The sequence below is a fragment of the Pseudoliparis swirei genome, chromosome 20 (genome assembly GCF_029220125.1).
Source record: "Pseudoliparis swirei isolate HS2019 ecotype Mariana Trench chromosome 20, NWPU_hadal_v1, whole genome shotgun sequence".
NCBI lineage: Eukaryota > Metazoa > Chordata > Actinopteri > Perciformes > Liparidae > Pseudoliparis > Pseudoliparis swirei.
The window spans coordinates 6,762,183-6,783,524 of NC_079407.1; the positions used below are offsets into that span (position 1 = coordinate 6,762,183).

At 43.8% G+C, this 21,342-nt stretch overlaps 1 protein-coding gene across 1 annotated transcript in view; it reads left to right on the forward strand.

Annotated features, from left to right (window-relative positions):
• clmpb (CXADR like membrane protein b) overlaps nt 1–20,205 on the forward strand; it is a 68,169-nt gene extending 47,964 nt beyond the window's left edge. The window contains exons 2-7 of the mRNA XM_056441370.1: nt 3,346–3,497; nt 7,826–8,030; nt 10,558–10,725; nt 12,000–12,122; nt 12,644–12,785; nt 14,851–20,205. Coding sequence (XP_056297345.1) covers nt 3,346–3,497; nt 7,826–8,030; nt 10,558–10,725; nt 12,000–12,122; nt 12,644–12,785; nt 14,851–15,187 — 1,127 coding nt within the window. The 3' untranslated portion in view covers nt 15,188–20,205. The remainder of the gene's footprint in view (nt 1–3,345; nt 3,498–7,825; nt 8,031–10,557; nt 10,726–11,999; nt 12,123–12,643; nt 12,786–14,850) is intronic.
• Nucleotides 20,206–21,342: the final 1,137 nt, after the last annotated feature.

Genomic DNA, 21,342 nt, shown 5'->3' on the forward strand with positions numbered 1-21,342 from the left:
CACACTATAACAAGATTGCAGGGCTCTGTAAGGCGGATTTACTGGAGCACATCTCCCCCTAGGGCTTTTTCATAGAAATGGGTTCCTCCATATTTCACGACAGCCTCTCACTCTCTCGCTTTATCAAATGTGTCTATGTGTGTCTGTCTCTCTCTTTCTTTCTCTCTAAACCTCTGGTGTTCAGCCTCCACTTGCTTGCTTTTGTTAATTACGATATGCTTCTTTCCTTTCTTTCTTTGGGTAAAGATTGAACCTCGACCAGAAATGAAAGCATGAAGCCAAACAGGGCTGAGCAAAGCAGACACAATGAAAGAGGAGAAAGAGGGATGGAGGACATGGCCTGGAATAACGGGCAAGCTATCGTATCACAAGTCCTCTCCACATTTATCCTTCCCTGAAGATGGCCGCTTATTTCGATGGCCTTTCCCGTGTCCTTATGGAATCTCATAAAGACACGCGAACGCATGAACAGCACCGTGACTGGGAGGTTTATGTCGGTTTAAGCGAATACGTCTCACAGGTTTTATTCTTTCTAGGTCACCTCACTATAAATTGAAAACCAAGGTCACAAACCCAAACTTGACTGACCAAACAGTTTTTCCTACTGTGTGTGCATAGCTGCCACATGCAATGAATTCTGTTTTGTCTCATAGTTAATGTTGACACAAATGATGGGGTCTTGCAGTCCAATTGTCCCAGCTGTGCAAACGGGCTGTGTAAATGGGCCAATCCAAATGCAAAGCCAATCAAGTGGGCTTATTTTGGGACCACTGTTTCATCCACTCCACAGCCGAAAAGCCCCTCTCCAAGACCATTGAGACTGGAAGTGGGGCAAGTGGGGAGCAGCAACTCTATCAAACCAATACCAAATGTACTTCCTGTCATAGGGAACGGCACATTTGCTGTTTTTTTTCTTCTTTTTTGTGAAATACATACCGTTAAATACAATACGTACAATTTCTGACATTCAAATGGTCATTGTTATGGCAATGAAGCACATTTTTGACACCAGCAATTACAAAGTTTGCGAACTGGCCCCAGTCGTTGTTTGAAGGTCAAGCTAACGTCAGCCTGTGGGAAGTCGAGTACTTTGTGTGTAAAAAGATTGTCATTCCCCACTTTCAGCGGTCACCCTGGCCCTATCTATCCTTCAGGCAAACTCTTCCATTTACAGAGCCTACAGTTAAAGCGGTGGGAAGTTAAGTGGAAGGTGGAAGGTGAGAGAAGAGCCAGGCAGCTCTTATCAGGCCGGCTACCCAGTGCTGGGTTCAGCAGTGGGCTGCTGATGGGTGTGAGAGCACTGATTATAGAGGTTAGCCTGAGGAGTTAAGGGGAGACAGTGCACGGCACAAGTCTCCCAGCAGACCTCTATAAAACCATCAAGCATTAACTCCCACCATAAGGTCCAACCAAATGTGCACACACACACTATAATCATTATCCCTCTTGAGGTATCTTTTCACTGCATACCTCTCTCTTTTCTGAGAGAAACTAATATCAGTGGGGAGCCCACATGATGAATGACCCTGCAAATGCTGCATTAAAAAGGCATAAAAAAGGATACCTTCAGGGTCCTGGAGTTCCGCTGTGAGGAGAGGTGGCACTTATTTGTCTACTGACTAATGACTCGAACTGAACAGGTGGTCCAACAAAGCAGAAGGACCTCAGCAAAGTGCACTGTCACTCTCGTGCTGCCAAATGGACACACATACACTCAACCATGAAATGACCTCTTTCTGTCCAAATCGTGAATGGAAATTGGAAACCTCAAACTTGATTGACAGTGAGGAGCTCGGGCTAATAGCGAAAGCCTCACAAAGTAGAGACGGAGCTTAAACAAAACTTGAATAACTGCGGAAATCCACACAGTGTCGTCCGTATGACTGAAACTCCCGTGGAAGAAGTGGTTTGTGTGAGGCTACTCCTCTATGTCCTGCGTCAGCACGGACTCATTGGTTTCACAGCACAGAGCTGACATTTTAATTGGCCCAGAGATCACTTCTGGGACAGGGTGTTGGCTCCTGCGAGGGTGGACAAGTGAACAAGTGGACAAGAGCCCAGTGAAGGCTGAAGCACATTTGGCCTCCCGTGGAACATTTGACAGCATGTGGCTGTGTCTGTTGAGCACAAAGGGATTCTTTTAAAAAGTGTCTCTGCGTAGAATCACTCTACCACAAACACACCACCTGTGAATGTACAGTACAGTTTTTGTTGCTCTTCTTCTTTAAATTTGTGTTCCAGACCATGATGTTTATTTAGTCTGAGCAGACGGGGGGAGGGGGAATATTGAACCTCTGTGCTACTAAGAAGCCTGATAATGAAAAGGAGTTGTAACTGTATTTACACGCTCAGAATCCCCAGGGGCTATTGGCTCGTTCGGCAATCACATTATAGACCGGTTGTTGTTAAGTTATATGATGTTGAGCCAAAAATATCTGTCACATTTGAGTGTGTAAGCTCAGTGGCGCTCTGCGGTATAGTAAAGTCTTTCTACCAGGTGGAGGGAGTCAAATATCTCAGCAGAGCCCCAGCCCCTCTGGACACACACAAAAACAACAAAAAACACCAACACCAACCATAGATTTGGCTTCCAGCAAACCCCTCTGACGCCTTTGGCTAATTCCACTCAAGCCCGCAGGGCAGTCGGTCCCGCATTCTCCAATACATTAGCCTCGCTGCTCCCCCACTTAGACACAGGCCCTGACCGTCTGCCCGGTGCCCGAGTCACTCGCTTGTGCACTCAATCCTAATTATTGCAACTTTTCATTGCAACCCAAGACCTTCACTGAGTGAAAGTGTGTTACGTAAGATTGCATGTTCCGTTTGTGGATATGTATCCAAACTCAATTCCATTTTGATAATAGGAAAGTAGCCAGGACAAGGTCGGATTTTTTGGGGTATTCAAAGGGACTCCATAACTGTATCCCATCAGTTTGAGGTTGTGTACCTTTTCTTCCTGGGCCACAATTTCACAGAGCTGTTGCTGTGGAGAGGAAAGTGTTCTTTGACTGCCTTTGTCAAAGTGTTTACCAAAAAAGGATCATTATAATACTTCTCTCTAACCTCCTATGCTAAACTCAATTTCCTGTAAAAAGAATCCCCTCTCTTTAGCATCCGGGTGTGACGTATCTCAGGATCTGTCAGATAGTGATTCTGGGTCATATCTCTTGCTGCGCCGTTCCGTCTCAATTTCCTCTATCGGCATGGTTTTGCTTCCTATCTGAAGCATCTGCCTCTTGTCTCAAGTTTGGATCGAGCATGTGTCCCCATCTGACATCTCTCTACACCCTCCCTCCCCTCCCCTCTCTCCCTCTCCTTCACACTCCTTACCTCTCTCCTCCTCAGTTCTATTCAGCCTGCTGTCAGTGGGTGCCCAGACTGAGATGAAGAAGGTCGTTGGGGACAATGCCACCTTACCCTGCCACCACCAGTTCCCATCATCCGGCTCTCTCGACATTGAGTGGCTACTGCAGAAACCAAACTCCAAACAGAAAGTGGTGAGATAAAATTCCTTTTTTATTTGCTGTTTTTTGAGGGAGGTAGGGGGGTCCCTTGAAAGTCCCTTGGAAGTACTGCAAAGTACTAAGAAATTCTTTAAATGTGCATTGCCAACAGAAGCAGCCTGAATTGTGTCAGGCCTGTGTGTAAAAAAAGTGTTTTACTGGCCGAACATTCAATTCAATTCAATTCAGTTTATATGACATATATCTTCTCCTACTGATTCTTTTCCTCCGCCTCTCTATAATTGCATACATCCTCTTTTTTTAAATCTAGCTTCTGTCTTTCATCCTTTTGAGTCATGTTGATTGATTTCCAAAAGCCATCATAGTTGCACATTAACTCAATCCCTCACTCAAAAGTTACTGTGGCATGTTTGACTACCTTTCACAAAGGAACAATCATGTCCAGAAAGTTAAATGTTTTTCTACAGCATTAAAGACACAAAAGTGACAGCAACTTGGACACGATTTTCAATTAGTTTTTTTTTCCTCACAAATGTGACCACAATGTTACACCTATAACACAGAAACATTCCTAACTATGTTTAGATCTCTTTCCCTTCGACATATCGCTGTTAGCTCAGCAACCGGAAGAACTGGAATGCCGCAAGCTAGCCAGAAACCGCTAACGTAAACTAAAGTTAGCTAACAGATGGAGCTGCGTCTCTGCAGTTCTTCCCCTTAAAACTGCTTCAGCGGCGACTCCAGGTTCTCTGGAGCTTTCCTTATACCCTGCCTCACAGACGCAGACTGCTCTCACACTCCCTAAAGCTCCAAGGAAATGTTGTTGTTTCCGACACGTCAGCTCTTGGAAGAAAGACAGTCTGCGCTGCATGTGTCACTCGGAAGTAGGCTACTCCTGTTTTCTTTGCAAGTTATCAGAGGCCCACTTGTTTTTACCCAGTGATTTTCAAGGCTTCACATCATGACTTTGAAGTACCTCTGAGCATATTAAGCATCTGTTATATGCTCTCTGTCTTTTACATTGTTTGCTGAAAAGTCAAACAAAACAATGAATTTCAAACACATGATTTATGTTATTGCATTTCACAACTTAAAGTGATATTTCGTTGGTTTTCCTTTGCTGCGTGTCCGCCTGAACGCTAGAAAGAAACAGCAAACATGAAATCAGTAGGCGGCAGCTGATTCTCGACTTCATCATAATGACAGTGCAATTATTGCGTTCGAAGTAAAGCATCCCCCTGCTGAAAGTGCCTTAACTTGGTGTTGTTTCTCACAGCCTCTTGAGACATCTTTGGTGTAGTTTCAGCCATTTAGAACCGTTGCCTTTTCCTCACCAAAATCCAGGGTGGTATTTGATGATCGGCAGACCGTAAAATCTTCCTGTGGGGGGAAAGAGATTTCCTTTCTCTTTCGAAGTCGTTCGCTCGTGCGCTGATGTGTTGGTTAGCAAAGAGAAATGTGAGAAATAAAAAAGGAGAAGGGTGTGTGGAGGGGGAAACCGAGGGGCTAGGAAAAAAAGAAAGGGGGAAACAAGTGTCTTATGCTCTGATGGTTCAGAGGGGGGCTGCCACAATGCGATGAATATTTCACACGATGATAACATTGAAGGCGCCATTAATTAAAATCAAACATCTGAGAATTTGATTAGGGAAGAGACTGCGCCTGTGGCGGAATGAATAAATCATACTTTTGTTCTGCTGTAGGGTCGTGTTGAGAGAGAAAGAGCATCTAGTCAACATTTAGTCTCTGTTAACAAATCAGGCTACAAGTGTTAAAGATACGCAGGGGCGAGAGACATCGCCACAATGTTCATCTGCATGCTTCTAGTAGACTGGCCACTCAGATCTCCTCTGTGCTGACCCGGAACTATAGTCACTCGCAATATCCGATATTACCATAGCGACAGCAGTGGCACAGACCTGGACAAATTAAATACAAAAGTAAAAGAATGAAAGTGAGCTACTGAAATTCTCAAATTTCTGCCCATCCAGTAAACGGTGTTGAACATCGGTCAACTTTTTTGGCAGTTCATTCCCAGGACAAATGTGGCCCACTTAGCTGATACTTTTTTTATAAAATAGAAGTTAAGAGTAGAGAGTGTCTCCAACCAGAGCAATATGCAGAATATGTATTTTTCTGTATTTCCTTTTCTTCTATATTTCTTCTACTTTTTCTAAAAATACTAGGGTATGTAGAAACGCTGTCTCCTTAAATTGTTTTCAAGTTTCATCAAATAAACACACCGCCTCATTTTAATTGCAAACTATGCCAACAGCCTGTGGCCATTTTATAAATTTCTCACACTCACCGGCACTTTCCCTATCTCTCTAGTACTGTCATAAGTATATGTTCAGAGTACACTCAGACACAACTAGGAGCATGAACACACAAACATGTGTAGTGCGGTTTATACTCACTTGTATGTGAGTAATAAATTAGTTCATGAAGGCACCTGAAATGTGCCCGTGGGCAGGTGCTTTAAAAAAAATATGCCCCACTTTGTTTAGGTGTTTAGTGTCGTGTCGCCCTGTGCCCCTGTAGCTGTGGCACACTAATGTCTGTTTGCAGTCACAGAGTGTTTCTTCTCCACATCTGCTCAAAAGTGTGTGTGTGTGTGGGTGTATGGGTGTTTGTGTGTACGTGTGCGTGTGTGTGTGTCTGTGTGTGGGGGTGGGGGGGGGCGCTTGCGCGCTTGTGTAAATGGCCAGTCGTCACCTGTGATCACAGCAGGTACCCTTGTTTCGTAGGCGCTGATGCACTGTGGCACCGGCATTTAGCGGTCCCCATCTGCAGGCTCTCACTCGCCCCGAGTAGTAGGCCACTGTGACAGCTGTGTTTGTTTGTGTTTCTGGATGTGGATGGAGAGAAAGAGGGAGAGAGAGAGAGAGAGAGAGAGAGAGAGAGAGAGAGAGCTTTCCAGTTCAGGTTTTACAGATGTTAGATGTTTACAGTGACGCTTCGAATCATCAGATTTTGTTTTTGAAGAACAAGTCTTTCCAAATCAATGAACCTTGTGCTAAAAAATACACAAGAGAGGGAAAATGAAAAATCCCAAACTTTTACTGCCTAACTTTATAGTTTGTTTTAAAGTTCTAAAAAAGACGCACGTCATCTGATCGTTGTTTCTTTTGAGATGTGATTCAGACAAAATGCAACAGTTATCTGATAAGCAAATCCTACATAAAAGAAAAACATATTGCATGGAAGACTTATAGACATTATATGCATCTGAATCTAAATATACACACACACACACACCTATACACACACACACACAAGGGTCATGACACAAGCCAACATGCTAATGTATGCTAACGTATTGATGCAACATGCGCTTAAGCAGCTCAATGCACTCAAGATTAATGGTTTATGCCACGCTGCATAACTTTGGAAACCGATTGTAAGATAACAGTATCACACTTTAAAACAAAAGAATAACTTTTCTTTATTTGCAGCAGACTAAAACCATTTTTTAAGGAAAAGTAGCAGAACAAATGAAACAACTGAACACCTCCACTGGTTTGCATAACCTCATTGTTCAATAAAAAGGCGACAATAAGATCCAAATCTGACCAAACACGACACATGACATGACACATGGCCTATTGTTTATCTATTTTCATTGAGATAATTCTTCGAGGTATTTTTGCTTTTTTATTTCCCTTGTTAAAATACACAATGTAGTTTTTTTACGGCAGGTTATGTGAGACATTTGTTTAATTTTCAATCCTTTTATTTTAGCCACAGCGCTAACACCACATCAGTGCCACTGTGACTATTCTTGTATCTCAGTACCAGAATAGATTTGTACTTGGTCGATTTGACAGCTCCAACTCGTAGAAAGAGCATCGGGAGATAACAGCGCTCACAGATAATCAGCTGAAGGAACACTGGCAGCATACTGGCTTCAGCAAACGTGTTCATGTGTCAAATATTATTTCCCAAGTGTTCATTAAAAAGGGATTGTTAGCAACGTTACCCATGATTTTCTCAACGCGGTTCAACCCGCGAGGGACGAGGTGGATATGTTTGAGCCGTGTGTGCACCATTATTGGAGTTATGTCATTTTAAATGTCGCTGGCAGGCTACTCGTCAAATATATCAAGGGTATTACTGGTGGGACATATAAACATTACAGTACATTAATCAACCGTGTTGTGAAGTAATACGAAAGCATTATTTAGGGGATCGGTTGCATTAATTAGATGAATACTGACATCACCAACAACTAAATGCTAGTTTATCGTCACTAATGCGGAAGGAGGCGCTGGCAGCTTGTCACACAAGAGAGTTTCGTACGGTGAACGCAGAACAACGTTTCACATTTTTCTCTCTCATTTTCTTCTCTTTGGTGTACCTAGATCATTACCTTCTTCGGGGGCCAGGTGTACACCAATGAGGCGACGAGCAGCGAGTCCAGCCGCCTGTCCTTCGCTGGGGAGTACCTGGGCGGAGACGCCTCCCTGCTGATCAGTGACCTGTTGTTGACCGACTCCGGGGAATACTATTGTAAAGTCAAGACCGGGGGAAAGTACCACTGGAGCCAGGTCAACCTCATTGTGCTGGGTGAGTGTTGTCAGACACATTGTAATAGACACACAGGTTATGAAGAGACCCAAACCCATTTATACACACACACACACACACACACACACATACACAGAGAAGACCTAGTCATTGGATCATTAGCCTGGCACATTTCCTCCGTCATGCTGACTGTCCTAATGATTCAATTTGATTCAGACATTGTGATTTGATTTTCGCTCATGCTGTTTGGGTTCGTTTGGATTGTTTTGTTGATGAGGTGAGACCAGAGACATGCGACCGGGTCTGGAAGAGCATGATTGATTGTGTTCGGGTCTGATATACATGGACGAGCATCAAGAAAAATGCTTTATGTGCCTGTGTAGCACAGGCACAAGTCCTCTGAGAGCTCTATGAGAAAACAGACCCTGCTCTAAGTTTGAGGGTACTTTCTGAAATGAAGTTTAGTTGTTCAAAATAACATTGTAAAAAGTCATCAATCTAACCACTGATAAACAAAGTTGTGTCCCTTACAACTACAGAAAAGCCTGTTTTTGGATCTATATTGTGTCCCCTTTTTTAGCTTTTTCTTTGCCTCTTCCGCCCAATACACAGGTGGATCTAAATGGCTTAGGCTTAGCTTTACAACTAGCTCAGTGCTGATATGTGTCTCTCCCCGAGTGTCTCAAATAGTTAAACAACTCTGAAGAGCAGACATCAAGAGGGGAGCGGCCGCAGCACAAAAGCCAGCCACAAAGTCCAGCGATAGGAACCAGAGCGTTCTCAATGTCAGAAAAGCAGATTTATTCAAACATCATGGGAGATTAGTTCAACCCGGGGTCATTGGTTTTCTAATGGAACAGTCTGTTAATCCTCTTGCGCTCACTCTCCTCTCTCTTCCATGAAGACATTTCAGGGAGTTAGTGCCTCGATTTTTACAAATTGCCCTCAGCTTCGCGTTGACACTTTCCATTTTGAGAGAGACAAACATTTGCATTTTTCCACGGCTCCCCACGCTAAGATAATAGCTTGGCAGCCGAGCTGGTAGCCGGCTTGGCGTGAGCCGGTGTGGGAGTGTATTTGTGTGCACGGCTGCACGCCCAGGGTTTATGCGGTCCTCCAGTCGGCTGCGTTTACGCGGTAACGCCTCCGCACTTCTTGTCCCAGAGTGTGTCCGGTTGCATGTGCAAATGTTTAGACTCAGTGTTTTTGAGGGGCACATGTTGTCTTTTGTGTGTGTGTGTGTGTGTGTGTGTGTGCATGTGTGTGTGTGCGCATGTGCATGTGTGTGTGTGTGTGTGTGTTTATATTTGTGTGTGTGTCTGTGGCGCCAACTGCTCCGACTGCAGTTGGGTCTAACTGACCCTGACAAAGTTGCGAGATACACACACACACACACACACAGGGATGAGGGCGGGAGGATGGATTGAAAAAAGAGGGTTAGACAGACAAAGGCACATAAGCTATCAGGCCGTATGTACCGTTTACTCCCAGCGTTCTACATTTTAGTATTAAAGAGTTATTACAGACTTATACTGCAACAATAAATCCAGAAAAGTCGACGTCTCTAATATGACAGCATAACAATAACACACAATAGTTGTTTAAATATGGCTCACCACTGATCTAAAAATACATCAGTAGGGAGGGAAGAAAACTGTGTGCTGTTTCCCTGCTTTCCTGGCTGTGCGGTGCCTCTCAGCGTGTTTCTAAACAGAGCAGCTGCAAAGGCCTCACTCAGCAGGCACCAGCTATGCTGTTGTGTGCCTCCAGCAACTGGACAATGACCAAAAACCCTTTGACCTGTGGAGAACATATTACCACCAGCGTCCACAGCCAGCTTTGGGGTCACATTGATCCATTCCCTATGGGGCCGTTGTTTTTCTGCTTGTGTCAACAGCGCGGAAAAATGACTGCAGTGCTACAATAAAGGCAGACATATGCCATTAAAGTTTACAATGTATGTTAACATTTTTTTATTTTTTTTATTGGGTCACTTCATTTGTATCTGTTATTATAATGTGAGACTTTAAATTGTGGAATAATTTATTTTTGTATATATTATTTAAATAGATAACCCTCACTAATTGACAATGAATGGAAGATGTATATTGTAAACTCAAAGAATATTTTAACTTTTAAGCTTTATTTTATGATCGCAATAACTGTTCCAAATTAGGTCCTTTGTGTCTCATTAGTTTCCGCAACAAATGTTTTGATGGTGCTACAAAATTAATCGTTTGTCTTGTATCCCTGGTTAATTAAATTATTACAGATCCACAAATTAAATGGATAGTACGTAAATGTATCTTTATTTATTTGCTGTATTTTCTTAATTATTATTTGTGTTCTTTCAAAATGCACCTACACTGATACAGTACATGTGAAAATGAACTATTTATTTTTCTTCACTTTGTTTGCTCTGTTACATCACCATAGTAAAAAGCTTCTAGATGGTTGAAATTTAATGCGAAACTCAAAATGATCAGTGCATCTGTAGCAATGTGACAAATAATGGAACATTGGCTTGTTTCATTACAATGTTTCTGATGCACGTGCGTTCTCACAGTCAAACCCTCCAAGCCGACATGCTGGATGGATGGCAAACTCCTGGAGGGCAGTGACGTCAAACTGAGCTGCAAGTCCAGCGATGGCTCTGACCCCATCAACTACAAGTGGGAGCGAGTGCTGGACAAAGGCAAGAGTCTGGGCAAGTTGCCAAACCTGGCACTGATAGGTAAGGGAAATAATTGCCACTACACTGATGTGCTGATTCATCATTTAAGCCCTCTGCAGAGTAATCCTACGAAGATTCATGTTCATATTAGTGATTTTTATAGGCTGCATTCATCCGAGGAAGTCTTTTGCTGAGCACGCTGCTGCCTTCCCTTCGCCTCCTCCCAACTTCTCGTTCATACATTTGCAAACACTGACACCCGTGTCCTCCCAGTGGAACTACATCCTGCTGGTGTCTCTCTGAACTCATTCACCAGATCACCAGAGTCCCAGTTAGAACACTGATCTTGCGCGCCTTTATTATCTTGAAAACCAGTGCTAGTTCATCCATCAGACCACAGTATGCACACAACAGAGTTTTTCTTTTCTCCAGGAAATCAAACAGAAAACAGCCCTGCCTCTTGTTGGTTGTACTCTGTTGGGATGAGTGATTTAAACACAAGGATCACAGCCGACACTGAAGATGTCCGTAACACAGTGTTTACTTGGATTGGGTGTAAAGTGGAGAAAATCAAATGTTGAAAACACAGAACTGCTCTGACACCTCCCACTGCATTCTGCATCCAAAAAAAAAAACATTGGCTCGGTTGTAGCCCTGAGGCACACTTTATTCACATGGTGGGGATTCTGGCATTCTTCTTGGATCATCACCAGACATATCTGCCCCTAAATAGCAACAGAGACAGTTGATAACAGAAAAGCTAATGTCAGGCCAACTCTCCCTACTGTGTATTCTATAAACCGGCATTAACACCCCCGCGGTGCCGACCTCTCTCCGTCTCAGTTTTCCCTCCAGAGTTCAATTGGCATCTGTGACGGCACGTGCCCAGACAAAAAAAAACTCAAATTAATGACCTCCACCAAACAACACCTGTTCAGTCTAATTAGTTTTCATTGGACGATAACACACAGCGTCAGCAGCCATTATTTATGGGTCTGGTGAAAGGTAATATCACATGGTTGTCATTGGGCGTGGATGACTACATATCCCATGGGGCTGTGGGGCTCCATCGCTCTCTCAGACACGCGCCTGCTACTCTCCTCAAGTCCTCCTCAGTGTGCCGGGCCTCGTTCTTAAATAAACACTCCATCAACATTTCTCTCTCTCTCGCGCTTCTCCCTGCCATCTCTCTTTCTACGACCGTAAAACATGAAATACATTTCAGTCTGTCTCTCAAGTCCTGCAAATGTAACCGACGTTGTGGGTAAACATGCGGGAATGCGCAAACAATATACAGCCGACACAAATTGGTTATTTCTTTGGATTCCTCCCAGATCTCAAGAACCCGGAGCTTGTGACCCTGAGGAATCTCACCATGGACAGCACAGGAGTCTACAGGTGCACGGCGAGCAATGACGTGGGCGAGGAAAACTGCACCGTCGAGGTCACGATGCAACGTGAGTTTTTTTGGGGGAGAGAAGGGTGTGTGTCGACCCGGAATGCGTCCGCCTCGCACCAACCTGCCACACTGATTGATGGTTATTGTTTCAAATACTGCAGCTGTAAGTACATGTATTCCCCTCCGTGCCTTTTCCATCCTCACACTCCGACCCCTCCCCATTCTCCCCTCCAGTGCTCTAACGCTATCGGGACTTCACTTTAACTGAAACTGGTGGCTACTGGTTATCACCTATGCCCCAACCGTTAGGTTTCCCTGTCACACGAACACATTTCCTGAGAGGCCTGGGACGGTTGGGGGTCAGGTGTGGAGAAAGTGACACATTTTGTAGCTCAGCAGAAACCGTTTCATGGCCATGGTGTTAAATTGAATGTGTGCGCTTGTGGTACCGATGCAGGGAGTGTCGGGCTATTTCCAGGGAACGAGAATGGACCACAAATATTTGTGTAAGATGAATAATATGGGACAGTAAGTGACTCCATCTCTCATCACTCATCACTTCCTCTTCTCCGTTCACAGATGTGAAGGATGTCGGAATGGTGGCGGGTGCAGTGGTGGGAATATCCCTCGGTGTCCTGATTGTCATATTAATCATCTGGCTCGTCTTCCGCAAGAAAGAGAAGAAGAAGTACGAGGAGGAGGAGACTCCAAATGAAATCAGGTTCAAGCATCCTCTTTTCTTACGTGACTGGTTCCCTTTGCTTTGCTATTGTGTACGCAAAGAAAAGGTTAAAAATACTAGTAGTTTGAGTTAAAACGCATATGTGGGGATTAAGAGTGCAGATCCTCACACATGTATTTCTATATGTGTTACTTCATCCGCCTCAATCGTTTACGGTCAGTTACATTCTTTGATTATCTGGCAGTCTGAGTAGGAACGTTTACAACAACCATGTATTAGGTGATGCAATATCTCATGCACAAACAAGGAATCGCAGGTGAGGGAGACGGAGGAGGCATGTGCGGTGTAACGAGACCGAAAAGAGATATCTTACAATACAATTATAGGCTACTGGGGCCGGGGGCGGTGCACCAGGAGACGAGAAGTATCTGAAGCTTAGTAGACCCTATGATATACATACTTGTATGCAACGTTGGCAGGTGAGCCATGAAAAGTTAATGTTACAATTAAACATTTAGGTCGAAATTTCTCTGGCCATTTCATGCAGGTCATTCCCCCAGACTAGACTCAAATATTTCCCTAAAGTGTGAGAGGAAAACATCTTTATGTCTGAGTGTGCATTGGAACTCAGTCTGAGTACAAATCTGTAGAGGGAAAAAGGGATATACTGTCAGTCATTAATAATTGATATACCAAAGTATTATATGTTACAAGCCTATAGGTACTGTAACTGTAAATCCATGTTGGTCTATGCAACAGCGCTTTCTGACTGTGGCTTTGATGGCTTTGCAATTGCTTTAAAACGTAATGAAAAACACAAGATTGGAAAAGTAAGTCAAACGACCGCAGGGAATCACACAGTAGAATATAATATGCAGCACACACGAGTATCATACGCGTAGAGCCTCTGGAACACCTTCAGCTGCAGCTCAGCTGAACGCAAGCTTATTGTTGAGCAATAGCACCAATCTTAGTGTGTGTGTGTGTGTATGTGTGTGTGTGTGGCAAAGTTAAAGTTGTTTGCTTGAATGTGTTTGCTCGTCTGCCTGCTTGCCTGCGTGTGTGTGTGTGTGTGTGTCTAAAAATAAGAACAACTACAAGGTCAAGTGTTCATCGATTACCTTTAAAGTGGCCTTCTTTCCACACCCCTCTTGAGAGAGTGAGTGAGTGAGTGAGTGTGTGTGTATGTGTCTGAGTGTGCATGTGTGTGGGCACGTGTGTGTAGTTCCCTCCTCACTCTGCAGTGGAGGACCATGTGCACCGGAAACAGTTTTTTTTTTTTAATTCAGAGTGTGCATATTCACTGATGTAACAATTCATAATGCAGAACGGTTGAGGGACAGCTTTAAGTAAATAATGTAGATGTTGTGAAGCGTTTTCAGTTTTTATACCATGTTATGAGTCTAAACCTCTTCACTAATGTGCTGAACCACAAGGCTGGTGTCGCATTTCTCTTGGGTACAGCTTCGGAATTAGAAATTTTAAAAAAGAAATTCAAACCATCTGTGGTGGTCTGAGAGGTCACAGTGCAGCCAACAGTGCACAGATGACTTTCTTTAGAGAATTTAAGCCTTATTCCAATGGGATGATATTACCTGCTGATACCCTGGTGACTTGATGGCAGTAATTTAGATTAACTGCAAAGATTCGCTGTAATTTCAACACCATCCAAGTAACAAATTACTGTATGTTTGGTCATTAATGTTGCTGGAAATTATAAGATGGTTTTTTTCTGTGCTGTTTCTTTATTTTGTACAGCTTTTTTTATTCTCCTTGTGTCATGAAAGTAGAATTATAATGGACATTTTTCATTGTGCTCTCAGCAAAAACTTTATTTTCCTCCATTCAAATATTGTATCTGGGGAACTAGTGATTTCAGCAGATTTCATTATTCCATGGAAATGTTTTTCACAAAACTCAGAGGCTATAATATAATACTGGTCGCATGTGAGTCTAAGAATCGTGTGAGGGAATGGTTATGTGTGTGTGTGTGTGTGTGTGTGTGTGTGTGTGTGTTTGTGTCTTTTTAGGAGTGCAGTCAAAATAAATGGAGTTTAGTCGTCATTGTTTGCTGTGTGTTTCTGTGTGTAATTTCTCGCCACAGGGAGGATGCCGAGGCTCCAAAAGCCAAGCTGGTGAAGCCCAACTCCCTCTCCTCGTCCCGATCCGGCAGCTCACGCTCCGGCGCCTCCTCCACCCAGTCCATGGTGCACAACAGTGCTGCCCAGCGTGGTCACCGCCCCCGCCCACCTGCTGTCGCAGCTCTCAAGGAAAATGGACAGCCTCCAGGCTTCCCCCAGTCCCCTCCAGCCTACAATTCAGTGGTGCCCAAGAACCCCGAGCCCCCTGCCACTCCCAAATACAACTCCAGGAACATGTCTGGGCCCACACCCCCAACCCTCATGGTCCCTGCCCAGACCAAGGCCTTTCAGACTGTGTAGGACTGAAAGCCAACCACTTCCTGCAGCCATGTGAGACTCCCAGCCCCCCCCCCCCCACCACCATCCCCCTCCCAAAGACTAAGACTCTTCCATAAACAAAGAAATGCAACTAGTTAAAAGGATGTAATTAAAAGAATCAGTACATTAAGTCCAAAAAGTACTTTAAATGAATGCATACTTAAAAAGGGAAAATAAGACATGCTTGACCCCTTTCTGAATTACGTAAAACATCAAAAGAAAAGAAAAAGACATGACCTGCGATGCAACGCTGTTTGTGTCTCATCGCTAAAGGCAGAGCTTTTTTTTCTGAGTTCCGTCTCTTGGCTTTCGAAGGCACGGGGAAGGAAGGAGCCCCCTACAGTAGTAGCGCTTTTATTCATTCATCAAATCAAAGGTTTAGGCATGCAGTGGGGGGAGAGACAGATACAGTAAAAGCTGGATGATAAAGTAGATCCAAAAACTCAGATACAGATAGAGTCATGCAGCTTGTTGAGCTTTATGGTTTCCGACAAATACAAGATGGATACAAGCCTGACGGAAACAAGGAGGAAGAGAGTGCAAGAGCGTAAGACAGCTGCTGTTTTATTTTCTCTTTCTCTCTCTGGGAGGAGGAGAGTGGGCGTGGGGTGATTCTTTGATTCATGCCACCCTGCACCTCTGACTCGCTGCCTCCTCGCTGCACCTGCTCTGAAACCACAAACCCCCTTTTTGCCTCCCGAGGGCCGGGCCGATGGTGCCCGTGCGTGTGGACGGACACAGCGCGTGTGTCGTGTGTACATCATCTGCCTCGGTGCTCTCGGTCTTCCGCGCTCTCATAACGAACCCGTGAGAAACCACAGCGGTCTCGAGACTGACTCAGCTGGCTCTCAAACAGCTCATCTGCTCTACCAATCAGCATTGACAGTGGAGCCAATCAGTGGAATTGATACCCCCGACCCCATACTGTCTACGTCTCTACGGACGTCCTTTTCTGGAATGGAATATCTTTCCTGAATAATTAAATAGTATGCATTAGGCCTATAGTGTGTCAGTACTTTAAATATAGGGGATAAGCATCTATTAGACCAGCTGGACTTGTTTTTCTTTTCTTTTCTTTCTGTTCTCATGTGTTTCTTCTCTCTGAACCGGTTGTAAAGGGTGACAGACAGCTATATGTCCATTCATCCATATTAAGACGTGCCACCAATCCCTAGGACGGGTCATTATTGTTGCTTTTAATTTTTTTTATTGTTTTGTTTACCTGCTACATGTGTGAACTGAAACCAAAATATATCACCATGAATGTGTGATGTACGACGATGGTGGATGCCATTCTCTTCAGCTCCCTGGAAGGTACCGAATCAATATCCGAGCGAAGGCACAAAGAATTGACCGTGACGTTCAATTTTACAATTAATATGTCTGAATGCAGGGAAGCGAGGAGTATGATTCTGGAGACTTCAATTGTAGGCTATAGGGTGTGTATGGTATCATTGTCAGTACTCTCCCTGGATCCATCACAATGGACCGGCACTCGATTGCTGTCCCGCTGAATCACCGGGTCCTGCTTGGTTATTGGTCGAGCTGCGCTATCAGCCACTTCCCTCTCAGACGGACCCAGTGCAGTTTGATTGAAAGTTTAAAAAAAGGGGCAATTAGCCTTTATAGTGTGCCTTTGCAATCCCTCTTCTCTTCTGGTTTCTTTCTTTGTCCTTATCGTCAGCGCACCAGTGGTTCAGTCCGTGTTCACCTCGCCACGCTTTGAGCAAATGCTGAGAGGTTCAACTTCACAAACCTTTCCCTGGCGATAACAGATGCCGAACTAAAGGGAGCACCAAGCAGAGTGAATGAGCCATGGTGAGAACGCAATCCCATGCCATGGGACATTGTCCTGTGCATTCTGTCATCAGTCTTGTTTTATATTGTACATACAGATGGATTTACACACATGATGTCATTTAATGTAATAAATACGGGCGTCTGAGGGTAGATATACCCCTTACGGGTCAGATAGGAAACCCCAAAGGTGAATTTAAACCGTGTTTTTTTTTTTACAAATGTAGTGCAAACAACTGAAGCCCCCTAATTCTAATGTGACATTAGACCGTTTATTTTTTTTACATTTGAACCCAGTGCTCATGTGATACAAATATTGCTGAAAATGTAACAGAAAGTAAAAGTGGACCAAATCAAGACCTCTTTACAACCAGTGGCCAGATTCTGATGAGATATTGTGCCCCCCCCCACTCCTCCCCCCGAGTTTAGTTTATACAGATTGTTGGTGAACCCATAACCTTTCCTCAGACACTACCACTGGGTCAGCATTTGGGCATTGATCTTGAATAGTAGCTGCCAGATTATCATAAAATCTGCTGTCAGTATTTCTGGTCAGCCAATATGTATTACTTTGGTGAACCGTGACCTTTAGTCTGGTACACCATCCGGCTAAAATGTCCACATTTGCATAAGATATATCAAATAAAAATGTTGTGAGCCAGTTAAATACTGTCAAAGAAAATAAGCAGTGTTTACTAAACTAAACAATTGAAGACACCTGTAACATTTTAGCTTGCAATGTATGTTGCTATTCTTTCTGGGCCGGCGCTTCGATCTTATTTCACTTCTGAAACAAAGTTTTCACTCTAAATTAAACGAGGAAGGTATCCAACCTCAAAAGTAATTAAAAAACAACAACATCTGACTTAAGAGCACGCGCGGTTTGACTTTCACACGCGGGATTTCACATGTGACCTGTAAACTGTAAGGGGAAGATGAGAGAACAATGCCTTTTATATTCAACCAGAGACAGCGGTTCATATTTGAGCAGGGAAGCTATACTGTGTGCGCGTGTGTCTGTGTGTGCGTGCTCGCGTGCATGTATGCATGTTTGTGAATGTGTGTGAGTGCGCCTGTGTGGGTGTGTGCATGTAAATTCAGTATAAGCCCTTGGGCCACACCCACACATCCTCATGTTAGCCATTCAACGAGTGAGAAGGATCCAGTCAGGCAAAGTAACCTCTATCCAAATTGATGTGACTGCAGACTGGCAGTGTTTATTTTAGTATTCACTGACTTCTGGGTCCATTGAACTCGGCTTCACGGGCAGCAGTCATGTTTCTGCTTGTGGGGGTGGCGTCCCAAGACGAAGCACGTCCATAATTCATAATATTGTCAGCTCTGGAGGCCACTTGTACGCTCCCTCCTTGCTCTTGCTGTCTCTCAACATAGAATGCAACTTGGCCCCGGGTGTACTGATGGCATCTCAAGGCACTCACACACACACACACACACACACGCACACACACGATACAAAACAGGTCAAAGTTGTATGTATATATATATATGTATATATACACATAAACAGGTACACATGGCACATTCAGGTCCGCACGGAAACACAGGTGTGTGTGCTTCATGCACATTCACAGTTTGCACATGCATGCATGCGCTCACTCACACAGCCACACACACACACACACAAACACGGTTTGCACAAACAAAAGCCCAAACAGCGGCCCTTGTTATTTCTGCTCCCTCAGAATCAATTTGATGGATCGAATGTCTGGAGGTATTATGACTGACCGGATACTGAATGCAGCACAGAAAGGGGACACTCTACTTCACCCAGGGGACATGTGCGCCTACACACACACACACACACACACACACACACACAAACACACACACACATGTGCGTGCACATGGACTCAGAAATACAAACTCTGCTATGCATCGTAACTATCTGGATAGCATATGCTTACGGACTTTTTCTTCATTGGGAATGTGCGAGAGTGGTACTGGGAATCAGGAGAGGTATAGCAGGATTGATGATATGCCAGGGTTGTATAGGCTGTTGCCATTGAAATTCCCTCCACCACCGCTACTTTCATCGGTGGTAGAGGGAATTTCCACCACCCAATGAAAGTAGCGGTGGAGGTGGAGGATGGGACTCAAGTCTTCCAGCTGTTAAATTCTTCCCAGCTTTTTGATTTGCTTTCCGGCAACGGCAAGTCTCAGGTGGAAGATTCCCCCAGTTTATGAGCATCTCTCCTCTCATGCGCGCAGCTTTGTGGCCTGACAAATGTGCGCTCCTTCCAACAAATGAAGTTTAAGGAGCTTTTGTCAGTTCAGCAGAGCGTGGAGGAGCGAAGTCTTGAAGCACCTCAGAGTGTCCAGTATCATTCTTTAAAACAGTAACCATCCGCACTATATATTGTCTTATTATCAACACTCAGAGGTGCAGTAAACATGAAATCATTACATGGTTATCCTGCGTTATATGATAGGAGTGTGAATCTCATGTAGCCACGATGTTTTATGTTCTATTAAGCAGTTTTATTTCTGATTGAAGCTATTGAGCAGGGCCGAGCGATGCTCAGACTGTGTGGCTTGGCCTTGTGTGTCAGTATCGTGGAATGTGACGTATTGTTACTTTTGAGAGAGGAGATGGAGGGGCTGTACTCATCCTCAAGAAAAAGAAAGCAAAGGTACCTGCATGTCCTATAGGAGATTGAGCAGACGAACGGGAATGCTTTGCTTTGATGTAACATAACTGTATTCGGCTAAAAATAAGGAAGAAAAAAAAAACGGTTAAAAAAAACAAAAAAATAATAAAAAAACTACAATTGTAAATATATTCACAGATGATTTTATGAAGCTTTCTTTTTGTCTTCTTCTTCTTTTTTGAACTCATCATCCATGTACTTTGCACTTTTTTGTTGTGTGCTATGCTCATCACCAGCCTGTGCGAGGATCTGTGTGGTTGTCTGCTCCTCCTGGCTGCATTGTTTCGATGTCAGGGGGAGACACGCTCAGTCACTCAAGGGAAATGTAAGAGACTTTTGTTTTCCTTTCTCTCATCTGTTTTTTCTGCCGTGGCTTCTCTTTGGTTTTATAAAAAAAAACAATACCGATTTCTTTGGTTCGTTCGTTTGATCAAAACAATCCATGTAAATATCACAAGTAAAAAAATGTATATTTTTACGACTTCTGAGTTATTACTCTTTCATTTGCAAATAAAATATTCAATGACAACTTAATTGGTCTTGTGGCATCGTGATTTGGGAGATTGGCCTCTCTGAAAAGAGTAAATGTCGAACATGAACAGCATCATATATTTAACTCAAGTGAGATACATGTAATTATATATAATAGTTATTGTCACTCCCCGTTGACAAGGGCCTATTTTCATACTCTTTACTCTGAAAGGTACATACATATTCACATAATAACCATAAGGCAACGTGACATTTTGTTCGGACTTTCAGGATCCCCAGAGGATGAATCCTATCGTAACTTTGGTGATCACCTGATTGTTTCCGGTCGTGCCACCACACGTCAAATATTTCATTTCATCCTGAGAATATCCCAACATTGACAGCTGCACCATGGGGTTGACATCATCTAAATATTAGAAATATGACCATGAAATGACACATCATTCATGTCCCCTTCAGGATGAACTGGATTAACTTCAGCGGATCAGGGTGACATTTTTATTTGTCAAATAAATGAAAAACTGAAACCTGAAGAATGTTTCCTGCATTTGCACTTTAATTTACAACGAATGGGGCACCATCCAGTTCTCTTACCTTACTTATTATCCATGTTTTCAAGATTCAACAACACTGGTATGGGCGTTCAATATGTTCTGTTACAGACATATACAGCCATATAACTAATCCCAGTAAGACCAGTGGTCTTATCGAGGATGAGGATGCAGGCTCACGGGGCTCCTGCTTCTCCTCCCTCCTCAACGGTCTCCCTCGATCTCCGGCCTTTTCAACGTGACACGCGAGCCGGCTGCAACAAGGTCAGCGATATCTATTGACCTGTCAGCCGCTCATCGACTGACATTTACCTCCTCCCTCTGAAAAGTTCTCCTCATGTTGACAATGTATTGAACTGCCAAGATGGAGTGTCAGTGTCAACCCTGGTTTAAAGAGACAGGAGCGCAACTTTATCTTTTGCTTCAAGGAGTAAAGTGGGTTGAACGAGTGGAAGAAAACACGAGGAAGAGCCACGGGGAAGAGCGCAATTACCAGGGCGTTCTTTGACATCTGTTTGTTGACGACTGCTCGGCTAAATTTACATATTTTCAGAACACAGCATCCATATTTAGCAAGATCCCCATTCGTTTGTTGCCAGATCACATTTCTCCCCGACTCTGTTCTACG